This window comes from Punica granatum, chromosome 4, assembly GCF_007655135.1.
Source record: "Punica granatum isolate Tunisia-2019 chromosome 4, ASM765513v2, whole genome shotgun sequence".
Taxonomy (NCBI): Eukaryota; Viridiplantae; Streptophyta; class Magnoliopsida; order Myrtales; family Lythraceae; genus Punica; species Punica granatum.
The window spans coordinates 4,528,440-4,545,714 of NC_045130.1; the positions used below are offsets into that span (position 1 = coordinate 4,528,440).

The 17,275-nt window shown below is 41.2% G+C and overlaps 3 protein-coding genes across 5 annotated transcripts; 1 reads left to right on the top strand and 2 right to left on the bottom strand.

Moving 5' to 3' along the window:
- Window positions 1–338: 338 nt before the first annotated feature.
- LOC116202222 (pentatricopeptide repeat-containing protein At3g29290) lies at window positions 339–3,187 on the bottom strand. Of its 2 annotated transcripts, XM_031533679.1 has the most exons (3): window positions 2,134–3,187; window positions 1,253–2,022; window positions 946–1,139 (listed from the first exon to the last, which is right to left on the bottom strand). In XM_031533679.1, exons 1-3 carry the CDS (start codon window positions 2,780–2,782, stop codon window positions 978–980), a joined length of 1,581 nt encoding a protein of 526 aa, XP_031389539.1. In that variant the 5' UTR covers window positions 2,783–3,187; the 3' UTR covers window positions 946–977. The 2 variants fall into 2 exon arrangements, with proteins under 2 accessions (XP_031389538.1, XP_031389539.1); XM_031533678.1 differs by having other exon boundaries at window positions 339–1,139; window positions 1,253–3,174.
- A 575-nt stretch (window positions 3,188–3,762) lies between these two features.
- Window positions 3,763–7,912, bottom strand: LOC116204875 (WPP domain-interacting tail-anchored protein 1). 2 transcript variants are annotated; one of them, XM_031537227.1, is made up of 5 exons: window positions 7,776–7,912; window positions 6,134–6,738; window positions 4,959–6,055; window positions 4,690–4,869; window positions 3,763–4,575 (listed from the first exon to the last, which is right to left on the bottom strand). In XM_031537227.1, exons 2-5 carry the CDS (start codon window positions 6,702–6,704, stop codon window positions 4,402–4,404), a joined length of 2,022 nt encoding a protein of 673 aa, XP_031393087.1. In that variant the 5' UTR covers window positions 6,705–6,738; window positions 7,776–7,912; the 3' UTR covers window positions 3,763–4,401. The 2 variants fall into 2 exon arrangements, with proteins under 2 accessions (XP_031393087.1, XP_031393088.1); XM_031537228.1 differs by lacking the exon at window positions 7,776–7,912 and adding an exon at window positions 7,565–7,738.
- A 3,592-nt stretch (window positions 7,913–11,504) lies between these two features.
- LOC116206398 (calcium/calmodulin-regulated receptor-like kinase 2) lies at window positions 11,505–16,381 on the top strand. Its single transcript, XM_031539267.1, has 8 exons — window positions 11,505–11,769; window positions 12,375–12,778; window positions 13,714–13,867; window positions 14,440–14,566; window positions 14,826–14,911; window positions 14,997–15,068; window positions 15,459–15,662; window positions 15,935–16,381. The coding sequence occupies exons 2-8, from the start codon at window positions 12,444–12,446 to the stop codon at window positions 16,232–16,234; spliced, it is 1,278 nt and encodes a 425-aa protein (XP_031395127.1). The 5' UTR covers window positions 11,505–11,769; window positions 12,375–12,443; the 3' UTR covers window positions 16,235–16,381.
- The last annotated feature ends 894 nt before the right edge of the window (window positions 16,382–17,275 follow it).

Consider the following 17,275-nt stretch of genomic DNA (forward strand, 5'->3'; position numbering starts at 1 on the left):
ATTATCGTGGTTTCTCGTCGATATACAAGTCCGGTTACGTTGGATCAATTTTAAAAAGAGCGGGCAGAATTCAGAAAAACAATATCAGAGTGAACCATTCGAACAGACCGGTGAGATTCTACCCGGAAGATGAGTACTATACATCGGGTTACGGCGGGCCGTGCATTTTCCTTTCATTTTTCGAGTGTTTCAAACTTGTACGCACCGGTTGTCTGCTTACTTGCATCTATTAAGGTGGTGTTGATGCCACTAACGATGTGGATAATAAAGATGTTGCGTTGTCTTAAGCAAATTGGAGATTTTTCTTCTTCTTTCTTCACAAATCGGGAGCAAACAGCAAAAGTAACCTTCTCTACTTGTTTTACTCCCAATTGCTGAGACAACTTTGTATGACTGTCCGGTACTACCAATCTTGTACTCACATGATTTGTCGATGATCTAGCAGGGCAAGAATAATAGTTCGGTTCACGTGATATCCGCACACGGCACTGGTAGTGTCCCTAGTTCTTGTCGATTGGAAATGTTGCCGATCGAGTGCACCAGTTTCTGCAGGCAAGCTTTCGACCCACTTGGGGCAGTTTTGTCTAAAGGCTGTAAAGAGATGTAAAATGTGCAGAGTATAGTGGGCTCGATCTCGGTGTTTCATTTTGTGATCTTGATGTTTCCCCTTTCGGTGCTTCAGATGTTATCCACACTCACCCCTCATGTCCATAATTTCCCATCAGAGCAAAAGCCACACTCATTTGGATTGATTCCAATCAAACTGTTCCTTGACTCATCTTCAAGAACATAAAGAGGATGGCAAACCGGAATAATCAACCATTAAATATCCATTTCGGAAGTAACTGTTACATGTGCGGATCCGGCAGTATCGGTGTATTGGATTCTTGCACAAGGGCTTCTCGTAGAGAATCGACAGTTATTAATTGCTAAGCTGAACTCGTTCAGTTCTCATTAGAGCCCATTCCCGCAAATTGTTAGTTTCTTGTTAACTTCTGAAGCATCAATGCCCGTGTTTTTCCATCGGGTTTGAAACCTTTCTCTCGCATTTTCCTGTACAAGGTCTTCGCCAAATCAATCTTGCCTCTCAAGCACATCCCCTGAATTGCAGTATTATACAAAGACGCATCCAGCGCACCCTGAACAGAATCAAAGGGAAGCAAATGTAAGAGAAAACTAATGCAGAGAAGAGAGATCAGTTAGAGAACCAAAATATGTCGGAGGAGGGTTGGAAAAGAAGGCTCATCTTTACCTTCAAAATTTCCTCCACTTTATCCCAGAGAGATCCCCAAATGCAACTTCTTAGGATTGATTGATTAGTAAATGTGTCGGGGCTGCAATTCTTGTCAATCATGTGCTGATAAACTTGAAGCGCAACTTTTGGCTTCCTTGCAACCTCACAGGTAGCTATAACGAGGTTGTAAGATGCTACTGGGACAGATAACCAAGAAGCCTCCATTTGCCATAGAATTTGTACAGCTCTGTCCCATGATCTTAGCTTAGAACACGACATTAAAGCGGTGTTGTAAACATGCAAGTTTGGGTGAAACCCTTTCTCTCTTGATACACTGTCAAAGAGTCGTAGAGCATCAGAGGGTCGGTTCGCCCGATATAAGGCACCGACTAATGCATTCAATGTGTAACCATCTGGCTCATGACCAAACCTTCTCATTATGTCGTAGACCTTGAAGGCTTGACCCACCTCTCCAGCTTTCCCTAGACAGTTCATAAGGGCATTGCAACTGATCAAATTCGGGCGCTGGCCATTAGCCAACATAGTCTCAAATACACTTAATGCTAATTCCCACTTCCCTTCTTTCGTGCAAGCTTTCATTACTGCCTGCAAAACATCATTTCCCGGTTTTAATCCACGCTGAACCATCTCATGGTAAGCTTGCAGGGCAAGTTCATTTTGACCGCAACGAACAAATATGCTGACTAGTAGAGAATAAGTGATTGCAGTTCCTTTGTGGCCATTTTCCTTCATACTCTCCCACAGTTTCTCGCACTGCATCCAATTGTCTGTCCTACCACAAATTGAGATCATTGTGTTATAAACAACTGCATCAAATACCTTCACTGAACTGTTTCCCCGTTCAAATTCCATAAACATTTTGAGAGACGAATCACAACCTTGGGCATCTGCAACTGCCTTTAGTATCAGACTATAACTATATCCTGTAGAAGCACCTTTCGATCGCATGGATTTGAAAACTTTCAAGGCATCATCGAGCAGCCCTCGCCTCAGGAGACAGGACAACAACGAGTTGCAGGCATGTTTGTTAGGATAAAGACCCGACAATTCCATAGACTTATACAATATAAAAGCACTTCTGACTTTGTTCGTTCTACTAAGCACTAAAACCCGCTCCGATAACACTTCCTCATCTGTCTCCTCGAGAAAATGCATCCCGCTGTGGCTCATACAGACCAATTCTGTATGCACCGCCGAAGGACTATCAACATCTCCACCTTTTGCATCTCTCAAAAGAGTGAATACTCTCTCCGACCCCTCACTTTCCTCTGAAAGCACCTTGCCCCCATCCAGTTCACCGTCCATAAATCCATGTTCAACATTATCATTAGCAACAGACTTTACTAGGACATAGCTGTCCAATTTTGGTGAACTGAAACAGGACGCTCTAAGCTTAGTGATGGGAATCATGTACACTTTGTGCAGGACTTCGCTTGGTCTTGACTTCGGAACAATACTATAGCAACAGCAGCAACGAGGGCAGGAACTCCTCGAATAGCAAACCGGATTCTTCAAGCATTCCACCATAACTCTTCCTTACAAGCTCAATCCGAGGTATCTCAATAAGGGAATCGGAATAAACCCGACAAGGAGAAAGGAAGAACTTTCGGGTCACTGGCATCAAAGGGTCACTGCATTCTAGAGGATAAGAGCCGGTGGCAGGATGCCAGAAACTTACTCAGAAAGAGAGAAAAAGAAGAGCTTGATTCCTGCTCTAGTGTAAAAATCTCCGACGGGTTGCCAGTCGCCGTAGAGGAGAGGAGACTGCTCACCGGAAGACAATCAGGAGTAGCCGGAAAACTCCACTGGTGGAGCCGAAGACGCGGATGAAGCGGGTTCAGATAATCTCGTCGTCGTCTTCGTTTCCCACAGGAAAATTGAAGAAATGAAGGTAGGCCATTTTTTTTAGTTAAATTCTGGTCCTCTATGTTTAGATATTTTTTCAATTTCATCTTCTTTTATTTATCACCCTTAGCTTCATTCTTTTCATTGTTATGGATTTCATCACATGTTTCGATTTATTATTTTTTTATCACGAAAAAAATAGGGATTTGAAATAATAAACCAGTTACCCTTCGGCTCCACGGCAGTCAGCACAACCCTCCGCTAAAGCACTAGCGGTCAACAAAATACAGGACTCTTACGAGAATTATAAATGTATAAAAGGCGATTATAAGAATTATAAATGTATGAAAGGCGATTCGAATTCAAGACGTCAAAGCAACTATATCAAGTCTTAATTATTAGGTCACCGGACTTTGATGGTGAGTTTCACCATTAATACCGTTAGAATTTGGTTCAAATATTGAGAAAAAAGGAAAATTAGGATCGGATGTTTTGTTTTAAAATTTAGAGCTCGACAATATTTTTCAGGATGATGAATAAGAGGAGGAGGGAGCGCCATTGGTATCAATATCAATATAAACTATAATCGAATTTACCGGCATTCCACCGAAAACAAAATAATAATAATAATAATAATTACAGGCAAACTAGCAAACAACCCGTTAAGTACCAAATCAAGTCACGTAGGCCATATATATGGATATCACAACAAAGTTAATAGAAATTAAGATACAAGTAGTGTCAAAAAGGATACAAGATGGATCATTAATCCATTTTTATCTAAACTTTCAAAATTTTTCGAGGCTGATTTTCTTACGTCATCGATTGCAACTTCTCGATCCTGATAGACAAAGAAGAGCATAAGTATACAAAGAAGGAGAAGGAAAGCTAACTACACATAGGATGAGTACAAGAAGGACGCCCTAAATTTGTTGACAGTCAAAAACCGTCGAAAGAGCAGATGCTTCCAGTTGCAGTATCGAGATATTGAGGAAGCGCAAGGCCCTTTTGCTTCCGTAACAAAACTGTTCCATCTTCACATCTGTAATCTAGGCTTCGTCGGCGCATCCACCTCAGGATCTATCAAAACCTATGGCAAGCAGAAAGCTTCCATTGCAAATGACGAGAAAAACTCAGTGGCAGCAGTTCCCTCTTGGAGTATCGCTATATAATTAAAGGCGCGAGGAACTCAGAGATGGCAGGCTTATTAGTACTGGTGAGGAACTTTCTCTTCATATGGAATTTTCTACAACCGTATGACCTCAGACAAGAAGAATCTCCTCTCCTTGTCGAGGGCAGTTTCATTGGTAGAAAAACTGAGAAGCTGCTGCTGCCATCAACAGGATCAGAGCTGCGACAACAACGTGCTTAAATGAGAGCACTCCGGCATCAATTCTCCTCGATGCATCGAGCTGAGAGATTGAATCCCCTAGATCCTGATCACCTGTAGACGTGTTCTCCACATTCTCTTCTACCTAAACCAAGCAAAAAACGAAAAACATCATCATCAAGCATAAAGCTGGATGATGTTATCCAGTTCACCAAAAGCAGAACATGAAATGGTTAAACATACGAGAAGCAGCATCAACCTTGTTTGAGGTAGCCAAAGACTCAGTCGTGACTTCTTCCTTAAGGTCTCGAGCAGAAGTAGCAGCGGGAAAGGGATTATTATCAGAAGACGAGAATTTTCCAAAAATTGTTCCGCTATCCTTGCTCGTTTGATGCAGCTTCACTACCAAAACTTTGTTGTCCTTCACTAATGAAGATATCTGCATGCACGATAAAGAGTATCTTTTGGCTTAGAAATAGCTTCAGGATCATTCTAACTCCAGAACTTTGCCTTAGCACGGAACTTTACCTGCTTATGAAGGCGCTCCCTCTCCATGGCCAGTTGCATGACCAGATTTGCCATCACACCAGCCCGGACCCTAACGTCCTTTGCGTTTGTCATCTTCGTCTCCTCTGCTCGAGTCAACGATCCCTCCAAGAATTCCATCTTATTTCTTAGAAAGCTCAGTTCCTCATTTAGCTCTGCATTCGTTTCAGACAATAAAATACACTTGTGCTCAGCACTGTCTGCCCGATGCTCAGCCTTCGAGACCTTACCCTTCAGATCCTCGATTATGTTCTCCATATCCTCAATTGCAGAGTACAACATCTTCTGCTTCTCTTCACTAGCCTCGGCTGATGCCACTGCATGTTGCAACAGAATGTCTGATTCCCTCAACCTCTTCTCAAGCAAGTTGACCTTCTCTGGAGTAATTCCGCAGCCTTTGAGAACTGCCAGCCCCCGCTCAAGTTCAAGATTCTTCTCTGTGAGTAATTTGCACTGGGCTTCCGATTTGGACAATCTCTCTGTCAGATCCTCAATTCGATTAAGTTGTTCTTGACTTCCATTTCCAGAGGATCTAGATTCCTCGATCTGCCTCTCAAGCGGGCTGACAGTATCCTTGAGAGCAGAGATCTCAGAATTGGCAATAACTAACTTATCTTCAGCTTCCTTCAAACTGGCTTTCAAGCTGTTCTCAAGCTTCTGCTGAGCATCATCCTTGACTATCAACTTCTCAGTGATATCCTCAAGTTTCAACCTTAAGTCAGCCTCTCGCTGAGCAGAACTGTTCAAGTTAAACTGCAAGATTTGCAGCCGACCTAGTAATTCTTTCGAAATACCAAGAAGGACTTCAGAGGCATTATCTGCTTGAAAGAATCTCTCTAGAGACTCGACCATCTCTTCCTCCAAACAAAATACTTCTTGCTCTGCAGACTGTAATCTTAGTTTCAGCTCCTCCTCGATAAGTCTTGACTCTGACACCTTCTTCTCGAGATCCAACTCTCTCGCCAGAGATTTTTCTAGCATCCTCAAAAAATGCCTCTGCTGTTCAGCAGTTTGCATTTTGTTCTTAGTATCCATTGATTCAACATTCATGAAAAGACCCGTGCTCTTCTCCATCTCTCCTGCAAATATATGCATTTTCAACAAATAGCAAAACACAAAACACTATTAACTCGATAATTTTGTTTCAGAAGAGTTACCAGTTTCTTCAGCATGCAAGCCCGTCAGAGCCTTCTGGAGTGTGTCAGACTGTTCAAGGAGTTCAATGACCTGCTCCTGCAATCGGTCCAAAGTTTTCTCGGAATCACACAACTTCTCCTCCATTTCTATGAAGTCTCTCCCAAGGTTCTCACTGGCAGGTATCAGCTGGCGGGCATCTAGAATGTCTCTTTTCAGATAATTCAGGAGACTATCCAATTCCCTCACCTCAGAACTCAGAAATCCAGACAAGAAATCGAATTGCAAAGCCTTCCCAATTAACTCAAACAACTTTTCTCCCTCTTCAACAGAATCAAAGGCTTCGAGTTCACCTTCCTTGGTAGCCACATGCATCATAAGTATGTTTAGATTGCATAGCTTCTCCGATGCACAGGCCAAATCCAATTCAATCCTTGTAAGAGCCTCTTGTGCATTTGCTATATCTCCATTCAACTCTCCATCAGATAAAATGACAAGACCGGTATCATCAACATTGCTTGACCCAAGCTCTGAGCGAGTAGTTTCCACATCATCAACCGAGACACTTGCTTCGGGAACAGGATCTGAATCCATGTTTATGGTACGGAAAGCCCACTCGTCCTAAAACCTGAAAGGTGGCACCCAAGAGACAGGATTCATTGACCAAGTTCAGATATGGAAAAATGACCTACTCAAGCATCAACTGTCAAATTATAGGATAATTTATCCACTCTAAGTTCTCATAATTGTATTATCATCACAGTTGTATTCTATATGTCTACTTCATCATTAAAAGGAACGTCATCAACAAAATGCATTTCGAAGCAAGGATAGACAAATCCATGGGATCAATCATCTATTTTAGACTGTAAAACTGATATGTGGAAACAAGCGTAGGTGCGAATTGCACAACAGACTTTTCAATGACTCGCACACAGAAACGAGCAGTCCTTACTGATGCAAAATTCATAAGCACAAAATTAGCATACCCAATAGAACTAAGGTTTAAAACTGAAACATTGATCACGAAGAAGATTTAGTCATCTTCAACTATTCATATAAAAAATGTAAACACAAGTTTCACAGAATCCTCCTTTATAAGGTAAGTGCAAAGCAAAACATTCTCTGATTCCTTTCTGATGTCAAATGATACAAAGAGAAAACTTTCGTCAGAGAGCCTTCGAATAGAAGCTACTGTTTCCACATAATACTCCCAGATTACCAACACCACGCATGTCGATAACACAATCAGTGGCCATTAATCTAGCTTGAAATGGTCGGAAATTCATCAGTTCGGGGTCAGCTACTGCCAGAAGCAAAGGGTTCATTTGCTCGTGAAGAACCAGAGAAAAACCTCCGAGCATATCAAATTTCGTCAACGAAACCAATTGCAGCTTAAACATTTCAGCAGAAACTTTCACCCACAAATTTTCCACAGATTAAGGAACACAAACCGCGGCGTGCGATTCGTTGGACAAGAAGAGGCCCCAACAAATTCCCGGAACCTTCCCAAACAACCCCAACAACAGGGATGTCAGATCAGAAAGAACGTCAATAAAGCTTCGCCCCAAAAGGACGAAACTTTCACAGTCACAGATCAGTAAAGGTGGGAAGAAAGGAACCCATTATTGAGAAGGAAGGAAGAAAGCAATCTATGGAACGTACCACACAGGAGCCATCAGGAACTACGGGAGCAGGAGACGAGACAGCACGGAAATACGGGGAGGTGGACGTAAATCAGCGAGTCATAAACAAGTACAACAGAGGAACAGGAGGAACGATGTAGAACGACGCAATCCCTTTCAAGCGTGATACGAGGAAGTTTAATAAAAAAAGCCGAAAATAAATTAAAAAATATTAGAAAAATTAATTAATTTGAAAAACTAAAATGGGTAAATGACCTGAAAATGTGGCTGTAAAAGTTTTTTTTTTTTTTTGAGTTCCGATTGGGCAAGTGGGAGGAGTATACTTAGTAAACGATTAGTTGTCTCTAGTGTGATTTCTTCTATGAATATATACACACTCGAATTTCTATCGGAATCTGACGGTGGTAGCTTACACGATCGATAAAATTCCTTTTATGACTTGTTCACATATCCTAAAAAATGACTACATCCACGTATATATACGACTGTCTATGAGTCCAATAGCAGTAGAATGACCTACTAGGGTCTTGTTATGCTCACAACGTTATCACGAACTTTTCCGTGCCATTTCAAGTTTATCGAATGTGCCTGAAATTTATCGGTACTTAGGCCCTGGGATTTAGGGAGGACACCATTTTTGGGCCACACCGACCCAGCCCATCGTCTAAGTCTAGTTGGTCCACAATCTATAATTTCTTCAATTTAGCCCATGATCAGTGGTCTGCCTGCAGGGATACATCAATCATGCGTAGCTAAGAGGTTTTGTCTTATGAGTTCTGTCCAATGCCGATGGCTTGTGCTTGGTTAGAATCGCTACTGCAACGGGATTGAATGGTCTTTCATTTCAAACGTCCTACAAAGGGTTGGGTTTCACCCAACTTTCGTCTTCTAGATACAGCAATGTATCTCTACCACCTTCTTCTCCATTTTAATAAACGGCTTCCCCTATGGTTACTTCAAGTTGAGAAGAGGCATCCGACGAGGTGACCCTATTTCACCATACCTCGTTATCATTGCTATGGAAACCTTGTCTAGACTGCTTTACGAGGCTGAAAGTCTGAAAACAATAAGGAGATCAAAGGAGTCCAGATTGGTCGCAGTGGTCCAACCACTTCTCATTTTTATGTTTGCCGACGACCTTCTAACCTTCTCATTTTATGTTTCACGTGGTGAAAACAACGTGTCCACTTCGTAAAACCGGTTCCGATAACTATGCTCACCTTTTCGGTGAATGTATTTTCTATCATGTTATTTAGAGGAAATCACCGTGGAAGTTAATTGTTGATAATTTTCCTAACGATAGTCCAACGTCGATTATCAGTTTCTTGGTCCAGGCCCCTGTCCTTTTGCTGAATGACTGTGTTGAACCTACTCATTTTACACTTTGTAGTGTTGTTGTTCACTGTGTGCTATGGAACTTAAGGAATGAATGTTACTCTGCAGGGGTTGGGGCTGATATTGATCAGGCACTGCAGCAGATACGTAGGACCTATGAGGACCATTCAGGAAGGGAAGTACATTACTGGCAAGATACAAAGGAAGGCCCCCGAGCTTTGTAGCCTAAATGTAGCATCAGGTACCCCATCACCTCTGAAGCTGCAGTGCCTATGGACAGACCTCCTGTAGCCCCAATCCACACAGAGAGAATTCCATCTTTCCACCCGCTACCCCACCTACTAGCAATCCTCACGCGGGTTGGTGGAAACTCAACACCGACGCGGCTTGGTGAGGATCCATAGCCGCCATCCCCTGTGTCGCACGACCCATTAATGGTGACATATGCTGCTCATGGTGTGCACCGGTTACAGCAGCCCTGCCACTCCAAGCGGAAGCCCAAGCTGTCCTCGCTGCTATCTCTCTTGCCCTCAATCTCGGTTGGTCGAAGATTTGGCTTGAATTAGACACCTAGTGCTTGTGAATGCCTTGATCAGTCCTGGGAACTTCCCTTGGGACATCAAGAACGTTGTCTTAGATATTAGTATGGTCCTTTCATCGTTCTCAGAATGGCGTTGTACTTGGGTATCTCGATCTTTGAACCCTCAAGCACACGATATATGTCAATTTGCCATACGATCAAATTTTGACTCTTTAATTATGTTTGAGGGCTACCCTTGTATTAATGCTCGGATCTAATAATAATATTTGATGATGTTTATTCAGCAAAAAAAAGAATCGCTACTGTAACAAACACATAATTATGACGGTCAGCAGGCGGCGCTGTGAAAATCTATTATTACATGTTTTAACCCCGGGCATGCAACACTTGAATTTTAGCCAAACACATAATATATTAGCTCGATTGTGTGAAAAATTAACAGAAAAACATTTTTTTCAAGGATTTTCAGGTGGTTTAACACGTAAATGACTAGTAGTATATTTGTTTTATAATCGTTGAAACCATCTCCAAAGCACCATATTAGTTGATTGAAAGAGTTGCACCAAATGGCACGCCAAAGTAGTTGGACTTATTACATTACCTTTCCATTCCATAGTACTAATTTAAGAGATTGCATTAAAAACAAATAAAGAGAACATAAAATATGAATATATATTATAATTATCATCATTATGTGTGGATGTTTGGATGTCAAAATTCAAATATAAATAAATAGGCACACAACGCACATTGGGAAGACTTGGTCTGAAGAAGTCAGCCGGCCCCTCCAATTGCACCCATCAACCCACCCACCATATCCAAATTTCAATGTCTGCAAGTAGCATTGCCTACATCCTTGTCAGTTGTCCCAACCAAGGGAGGGTTTGGTCAGTTCCAAGTAAAATTCATATTCAAGATCGGGAAAAAAAAAAAAAAAAAAAGCTCTTCTGTATATTCTCATTTTCAATTCCTTGATCTTTTATCAACGAAGAACCACACGAGTCCGCTTTACATACGATAGATAGAGTATTTACGTATAGCTCGAGTTAAATGCCGAAACAAGCTAGAATCTCGACTTGCCTCAAGAATCCTCTCGCTCTGCTCACGTTGCCATTGAGTATCATTATCTCATGGATTCTCCTCTTGTGAGTTTCTTTGATGGGTTTTTTTTTTTTTTTTTCTTGTTTTTAATTTTGCAATTTGGTGAATTAATGGATACGCATTGGAAAATCAACCCAAAAACCACACCGAGCACAAAGGAAAGGAAAGGAGTTATTGTTATAGAGAGGCGGATCCACCGAAGCCTCGTCTTTACTGCATTCCCATGTAAGGCCAATCCTCAGCACCTTTGATCGGGTTACCGGCCATACAGAGAGAAAGAGACCGTTGTTGTCTAACGCAATATCGTGATACAACTCGAATTTACTCAAAGTTCATTTATGACTCCTTTGAATTGTGGGTTATGACGGGTTATATCAAGTTATACGGTGGTGAATTAAGGAGGATTATTATAAAAATACAAGTTGTATTGACTAAAGTTCACTTAGAGGCTAGAACGACTGACTATGCTACAATACTATCGACTATAATAATTGAAAATGCAATTAATAAATTCTTTTGTTTGCTCAAGAAAATGCAATTAAGAAATGGAACGTAGTGCGGTGGATAACACTCTCACTTGATAATTTAGAAATTTCGAGTTCGATTATCATCAATGAACTACTCATATTTCTTTATTTAAATTTCTTTTTCATTTTCTTGTACTAATTTCTACCCTTAATCGAAAGGGGGAGGAGGGGGCCAGCAGCGGACGAATATTCCTTTGCGCCAACAACAATCATCAAAGGTCACCAGTAACCGTGTTTCTTTATTCCGTTGCTTGCCCTTTCCCCAACTAAGCCACCAATCTCTCTCTCTCTCTCTCTCTCTCTCTCTCTCCCTCCCCTGTCTGTTCAGTTTCTTGCTCTTGAACCGGGTCGCGTCTATTCAGTCTCGTCCATTGACGGTTGACCCCCTGAATCACAGCAATGAAGAAGACGAGTGAACCCGTCTTCAGTTCGGCGGGATTGATCCCTCTCGAGCAGTGAAATTCTCTTCTTTATGCGGATACCGATCGTCCAGATTCTGGGTCGTTAAGGTTGATGACGGTTCATGTTTTTGCTGTCGAGTTCTTGGTTTCTTTTCATCTTGTATTGGAATTATCTCCAAGGCCAGTTTACTATTTGCGTTGTTGATTAGTGTAGTGTCGGAAATCTGGAAGAGTGAGATAGAGATAGCCCTGTATGTATGTTAGCTTGAGTTTAGGCATTACATGGGCAAGAATCATGTTCTGAAATTGAAAAGTTCTTTGAACTGTTGGAATGATGTCATTTTGAGCTAGCCCTCCAACGTTGAAGGTAGAGAGTATTGAATGTGCCACAGATTGCAGTCAATGGTTGGTGAACATGACAGTCATCGTCTTCTTTGACCTTTTCATGGGGTTCATCGAGTTTTAATGCCTTGATAGGGCAATTTGTGAGAGAAGCGTCTGCCCCATCTTTCGATTTGTTTGTTCTTCCCACCTATTTCAAAACAGTACTATGAAGATCGGCTCATTCAATCTCTTTTGCCTGCAGATTTCATGATGTAATCCCTATAGGGTGTTGCATGTTTCTTTCTACAATTAGCATCCGTTTATTAAAACTGAGCCTTCCCTGGCGAAGATTATTAATTCGTAGTTTCACTGTATTGTGTTGTTTACAGTGAGCTTATAACAGAAATAAGGAGCCTTCAAGATGTTCTCATTGTCTGGGTTTAAGAACAGGCCAAAGGATGCATCAAGCTGATCTGATCGTCATCGGCCTTTCTGTGGGTCTTGCGCTCGGTCTTCTGATAGCTGTACTCATATACTTTGTCATAAGATGGCACAAGAAGCATGCCCATCTCCGCCGATGCTCCAACGAACGGAGTTTGACAGTTCTTCCCATCCGAATGAACGGAATCGATGCAAGCACCGACTTCAGTGCATCAATCACAAATTCTGTTGCTAATTTGGGTAACGAGAAGGAAAGCCAGCAGAAGAAGAATTCTGTGTTCAGTTTCTGGAGTAGTAATCATAATAAAGATTGGCTGACTTCTGCTTCAGGAATACCTAGATACCCTTACAAGTAAGTGAAAAGTTCAGATGGCATTTTGCAAACTGAACTTTTTGCTGGTTATTTCTCACACTGGTTAGTTTGGAGTTTATCTATGTCTAGATATTTAAAGCAGTCCTTTGTACTTGAATTTCTGAAATCTAAGCATAATGAACCACGTTAGGAATAGGGTGTTTGACTTCTTTAAGATAGGTAAATAGGATTGAAGATTCTTTTTTTTTTTTGCTAACCCGGGGTGTCCAGGCTTCGCCCGACTAATCCCCGGGGCTCTGTGAACCCCCGGCGGCACACAGAGCGGGTAATCACGCCAAAGGTGCTCCGGTGGCTCCAAGGGGATTCGATCCCCGGGATTTGGTGCAAACTTAGGCGCACCTTAACCACTAGGCCAAACCACTTGGGGTTAGGATTGAAGATTCTTAGCAGAACTAGAATGCATCCCACATCTAGATTCTACTTCTAATTCTGCGACTGTCAATCTGGGCTGTTGATAGAAGAAGTGCTTTTTCAGATGAATGCTTAATACGTTCTACAGTGGTAGTGACTGTTTCTCTTAATACTTAAATTCACAAATTTATCCTCTTATAATTTGGCGTTAGATCTGCAGACTATTCTAGACATGTACTGAAAAGAAACAAACAGGAAAGCTAGACAGAATTACTATTGAATTAGAGCGGAGACCTGTATATGTTCAGTTAGAAAACAAAGTAAAGTGCATACTAACTAAACTGTACTATTAAAACTAAATGTTATGCTTGTTCCTTCACTCTTTAGAATCTTTCCTTATGTCCTTAGTTGAAGGCGACGAAGTTGTAGAGTACTGATATTTGTCGGAAGATGAATCCATTCTTGCTGTTGAAAATTGCTTATGCTACATATGAACCGATAATTATTACAATACCCTAGATTTTATATAGTAAATGCTTTATGGAATTTTACAAATTTTGCAGGGACATTCAAAAAGCTACACTGAATTTCACGACTATTGTAGGGCAAGGATCATTTGGTCCTGTATATAAAGCTACAATGGCGACGGGAGAAATTTTTGCTGTAAAGGTGCTTGCTTCTGACTCGAAACAGGGGGAAAAGGAGTTTCAGACAGAGGTACCTATGCTCCTTGTCTGAACACCATGCATGAAAAGAACATGAGAGAGATCAAAAGGGAAATGTTGTCCTCCCTATTAATTTCTGCATGCAGAATGTGTTTGGTGTACTGGGTAGCGCTTCTAAACTGAAGTTCGGTCTCGAGGTTTATGTGGGGCTTTGATTCAATGCTGTCAATTCTAGAATCTTCTGAGATGCATTACTTGTCTTAAATTTCCTCCTGTTTAATGACAAAAGCTCCAGTGTTATATGTTCTATTGGCACTGCTAAAGTAGACTCGAGTATTGTGGGAATAAGCTAAATTGGTGCATCTGGCAAAACTTTACAAACATTTCAGATGTGCAATAATCAAGGAATGAGAATAGGAAGGAAATCTTGACAAATTAAGAACTAAGAACTGCCCTTGAATTTCGTACAGAAACGACCTTACCTATCTAATCTGTATGATTTATCAAGCTGATGTTTTTTGAGTTTACAGAAGCCATTCCGTCAAGATCAGACAGTGGTGAATGGAACATGCTTGCCCAATTTCCCACCATCGACTTCTAATATTACTGTTTACACTTTTGAAGGTCTCTTTACTCGGAAGGTTACATCACAGGAATCTAGTGAATCTTACGGGCTATTGCATTGATAAAGGACAGCATATGTTAGTCTATGAGTTCATGAGTAATGGAAGCTTGGCACACCTCCTATATTGTAAGTTCTTCAGCGTCAAGGAGTCCATCTCAAAATCTACTTGCTGGATATGCTGTATAATTATTGGATCTCACACTTGCATGAGAACTTGGGAAGATCATAATTCTCTTTACACGAGTGGATATTTCAGTGGATGTGACATGCAAAATTTTGAACTTCTTCCATCTCAATTAAACTTTAACCAGAGATTCCTCAAGCTAGAACCTTTACCTTTCCAATTCATCAGTCACTCATTTTTACCTGCTGCATGTCCACGCAGCTGAAGATGCTCGGGTTTTGAGTTGGGAAGAAAGACTTCAGATCGCTCTTGACATATCTCATGGAATTGAATACCTTCATGAAGGGGTATGTGTTATTGACTGTTCTAGTCTCTCGTTTCCTCGTAGGAAGATGGATTCCTTGACAGTTGAAATATTCTGTTTTTGAGTAGGCAGTCCCACCAGTCATACATCGCGACTTGAAGTCTGCCAATATCTTGTTGGACCGATATATGAGAGCTAAGGTGAGATAGCATTGGGGAACATCTTTATTGCTCAATGTTTGCGTGTTAATAACTCCTTCTTCACCATCATAACTATTCAAATAAGAGCAGAATGGGACAGGAAGTGGCGAAATTATCTTGGTCAGGTCTTGGAAACAGATTGAAATGCGTGTTGCATGGGATCATTATGAACTGGAAAGACCAGCTAGTTTGTAGAAAGAAATCAAGACATCCCTTTTTTTTTTCCCCCTATGAACTTAATCAGATAATGTCCATAATTTCTAGTTGGACCAAACCATCAGGTTCGCATATAGCTTGACCAATCATTTTTTAGTCAGGTTGTGGTAACAATGGCTACTCTTCCTTTCCGAAGTGAGTTTGTTGGACTCTTTCCTTTTTCCTTTTTAATAGGTCGCTGACTTTGGGCTATCAAAAGAAGAGGTGTTTGATGGCCGGAACTCTGGACTGAAAGGGACATATGGGTACATAGATCCCGTCTACATTTCCACAAACAAGTTCACCATGAAGAGCGACATATACAGCTTCGGAGTTATCATCTTTGAGCTCATCACAGCGATCCACCCTCATCAGAACTTGATGGAATACGTTAATCTTGTAAGCATTATCATTGCTTTTTTTTTTTTACTTGCTACGTGTGTTATTCTTATTACACCGCGTAGGCAAAATTGAGAGTTACAGATCTAGTTGCCTGAGGATAGTTCTTTCGTGTGTTATGGTAGATTTTGGATGAGTCATTTTCAAAACATGGAAGGCATGTTTTTGCTCTTTTCCACTAAGGTTTCTTTCAGCATACATGCAAGGCTTTCAGATTCAATGAGTAACATGGCGCCCTCTCATAAGTACGTATTTGTTTCTCCCTTTGAAAGGCTTCAATGAGTCCAGATGGAGTTGACGAAATCCTTGACAAGAGACTCGCTGGAGAGTGCAACCTCGATGAGGCGAGGAGACTAGCGGACATTGCTCGGAGATGCTTGCACAGGCTGCCGAGAAAGCGCCCATCGGTCGCGGAGATCTCACAGGCAATACACAAGATACTACAGAAGAAACGCCTCACGAAAGAAGACACCCTTTCATTTGCAATGAGCGATATCTCTCGAACTGTAAGCCGAATAGAGAACCAGCAAGTAGAGTTGAGCAGGATTGCCAGCGTGAAGGAGAAAGATTAAATGAATCAGAGTGTAGCTTTTTCCTCCTTTCTGTCTCGACAACATTTTGATAGTATTAGCAATGAATATATGAATATCTTAGTAGAAGTTAGTTCAAACTTAAGCAAAATAGAGCAATTTAAAAGTCTTAAGCCTTTTGTTTTCGAACTTTTCCCAGGGCCATTCCGGAGGTAGCTGATAAAGCTCAACTCGTACAGTTTGATCTGGACAGTTGATATGTGCTCCGAGCCGAATTATTCTCCGAAGATAAAGTTCATAGCAAACACATCATAACTCCGGCAATTTGGATCTAATGGATCTTATTTTATTAGATGCCAAACCTATCATCAAGATAAAAAAAAAAACAATCCTATATCAATATCCTTATCCTAAAGCATCTCAAGTCATGTCTCAATGTACTTTGGAACCGACAATTCGAAGGCGAAAAACTCTAAGCAGAAATGATGTTCAAATCCTGAGAATCTTAATACATTTTTTTGTAGCCTTATGATGTAATTCGAGAGGTAGTACGAGAATTATCAAATGGCTGATCCACCCAGTATAAGATATTTGGGTGAAATCATGAATATTTCCTGTCATGCTGTGTCCAGTCAAGGGAAGAATGTCATTAATGATGCAAAACAGTTCATGGGGAGTCCCCTGTACTTGACAACCACCCACAAAGGTACCCAACATTCTCGGTCTCCTTTGTAAAGGGCAAAAGGAACTTAACAGAAACTCCAAAAGCACTATGTGGGTCCAGAACTAACAAAAGAGGTTGGTACCATGTCCCTAATCCATCTCGATTCACCCTTTCGTTCGGTTTAGTGGAATCGTTTTAAAAAATGCCGAGACAGCGGATATCGATCATTCAGCTCTTTAATTCAGTGAATGGAATTATTGCTACGTGGGTCCACATTGATGTTAAAGAAAGAAGAGGTGCTCGTGAGTTGGTATGTAAACATATTCCATAGCTCGTACTCGAGAATCATCGTGGTTTGGAATGTAAAGAACGGGCGATAAACCAGCGACCGCAATCATTATGAGTCCAGTATACACCCC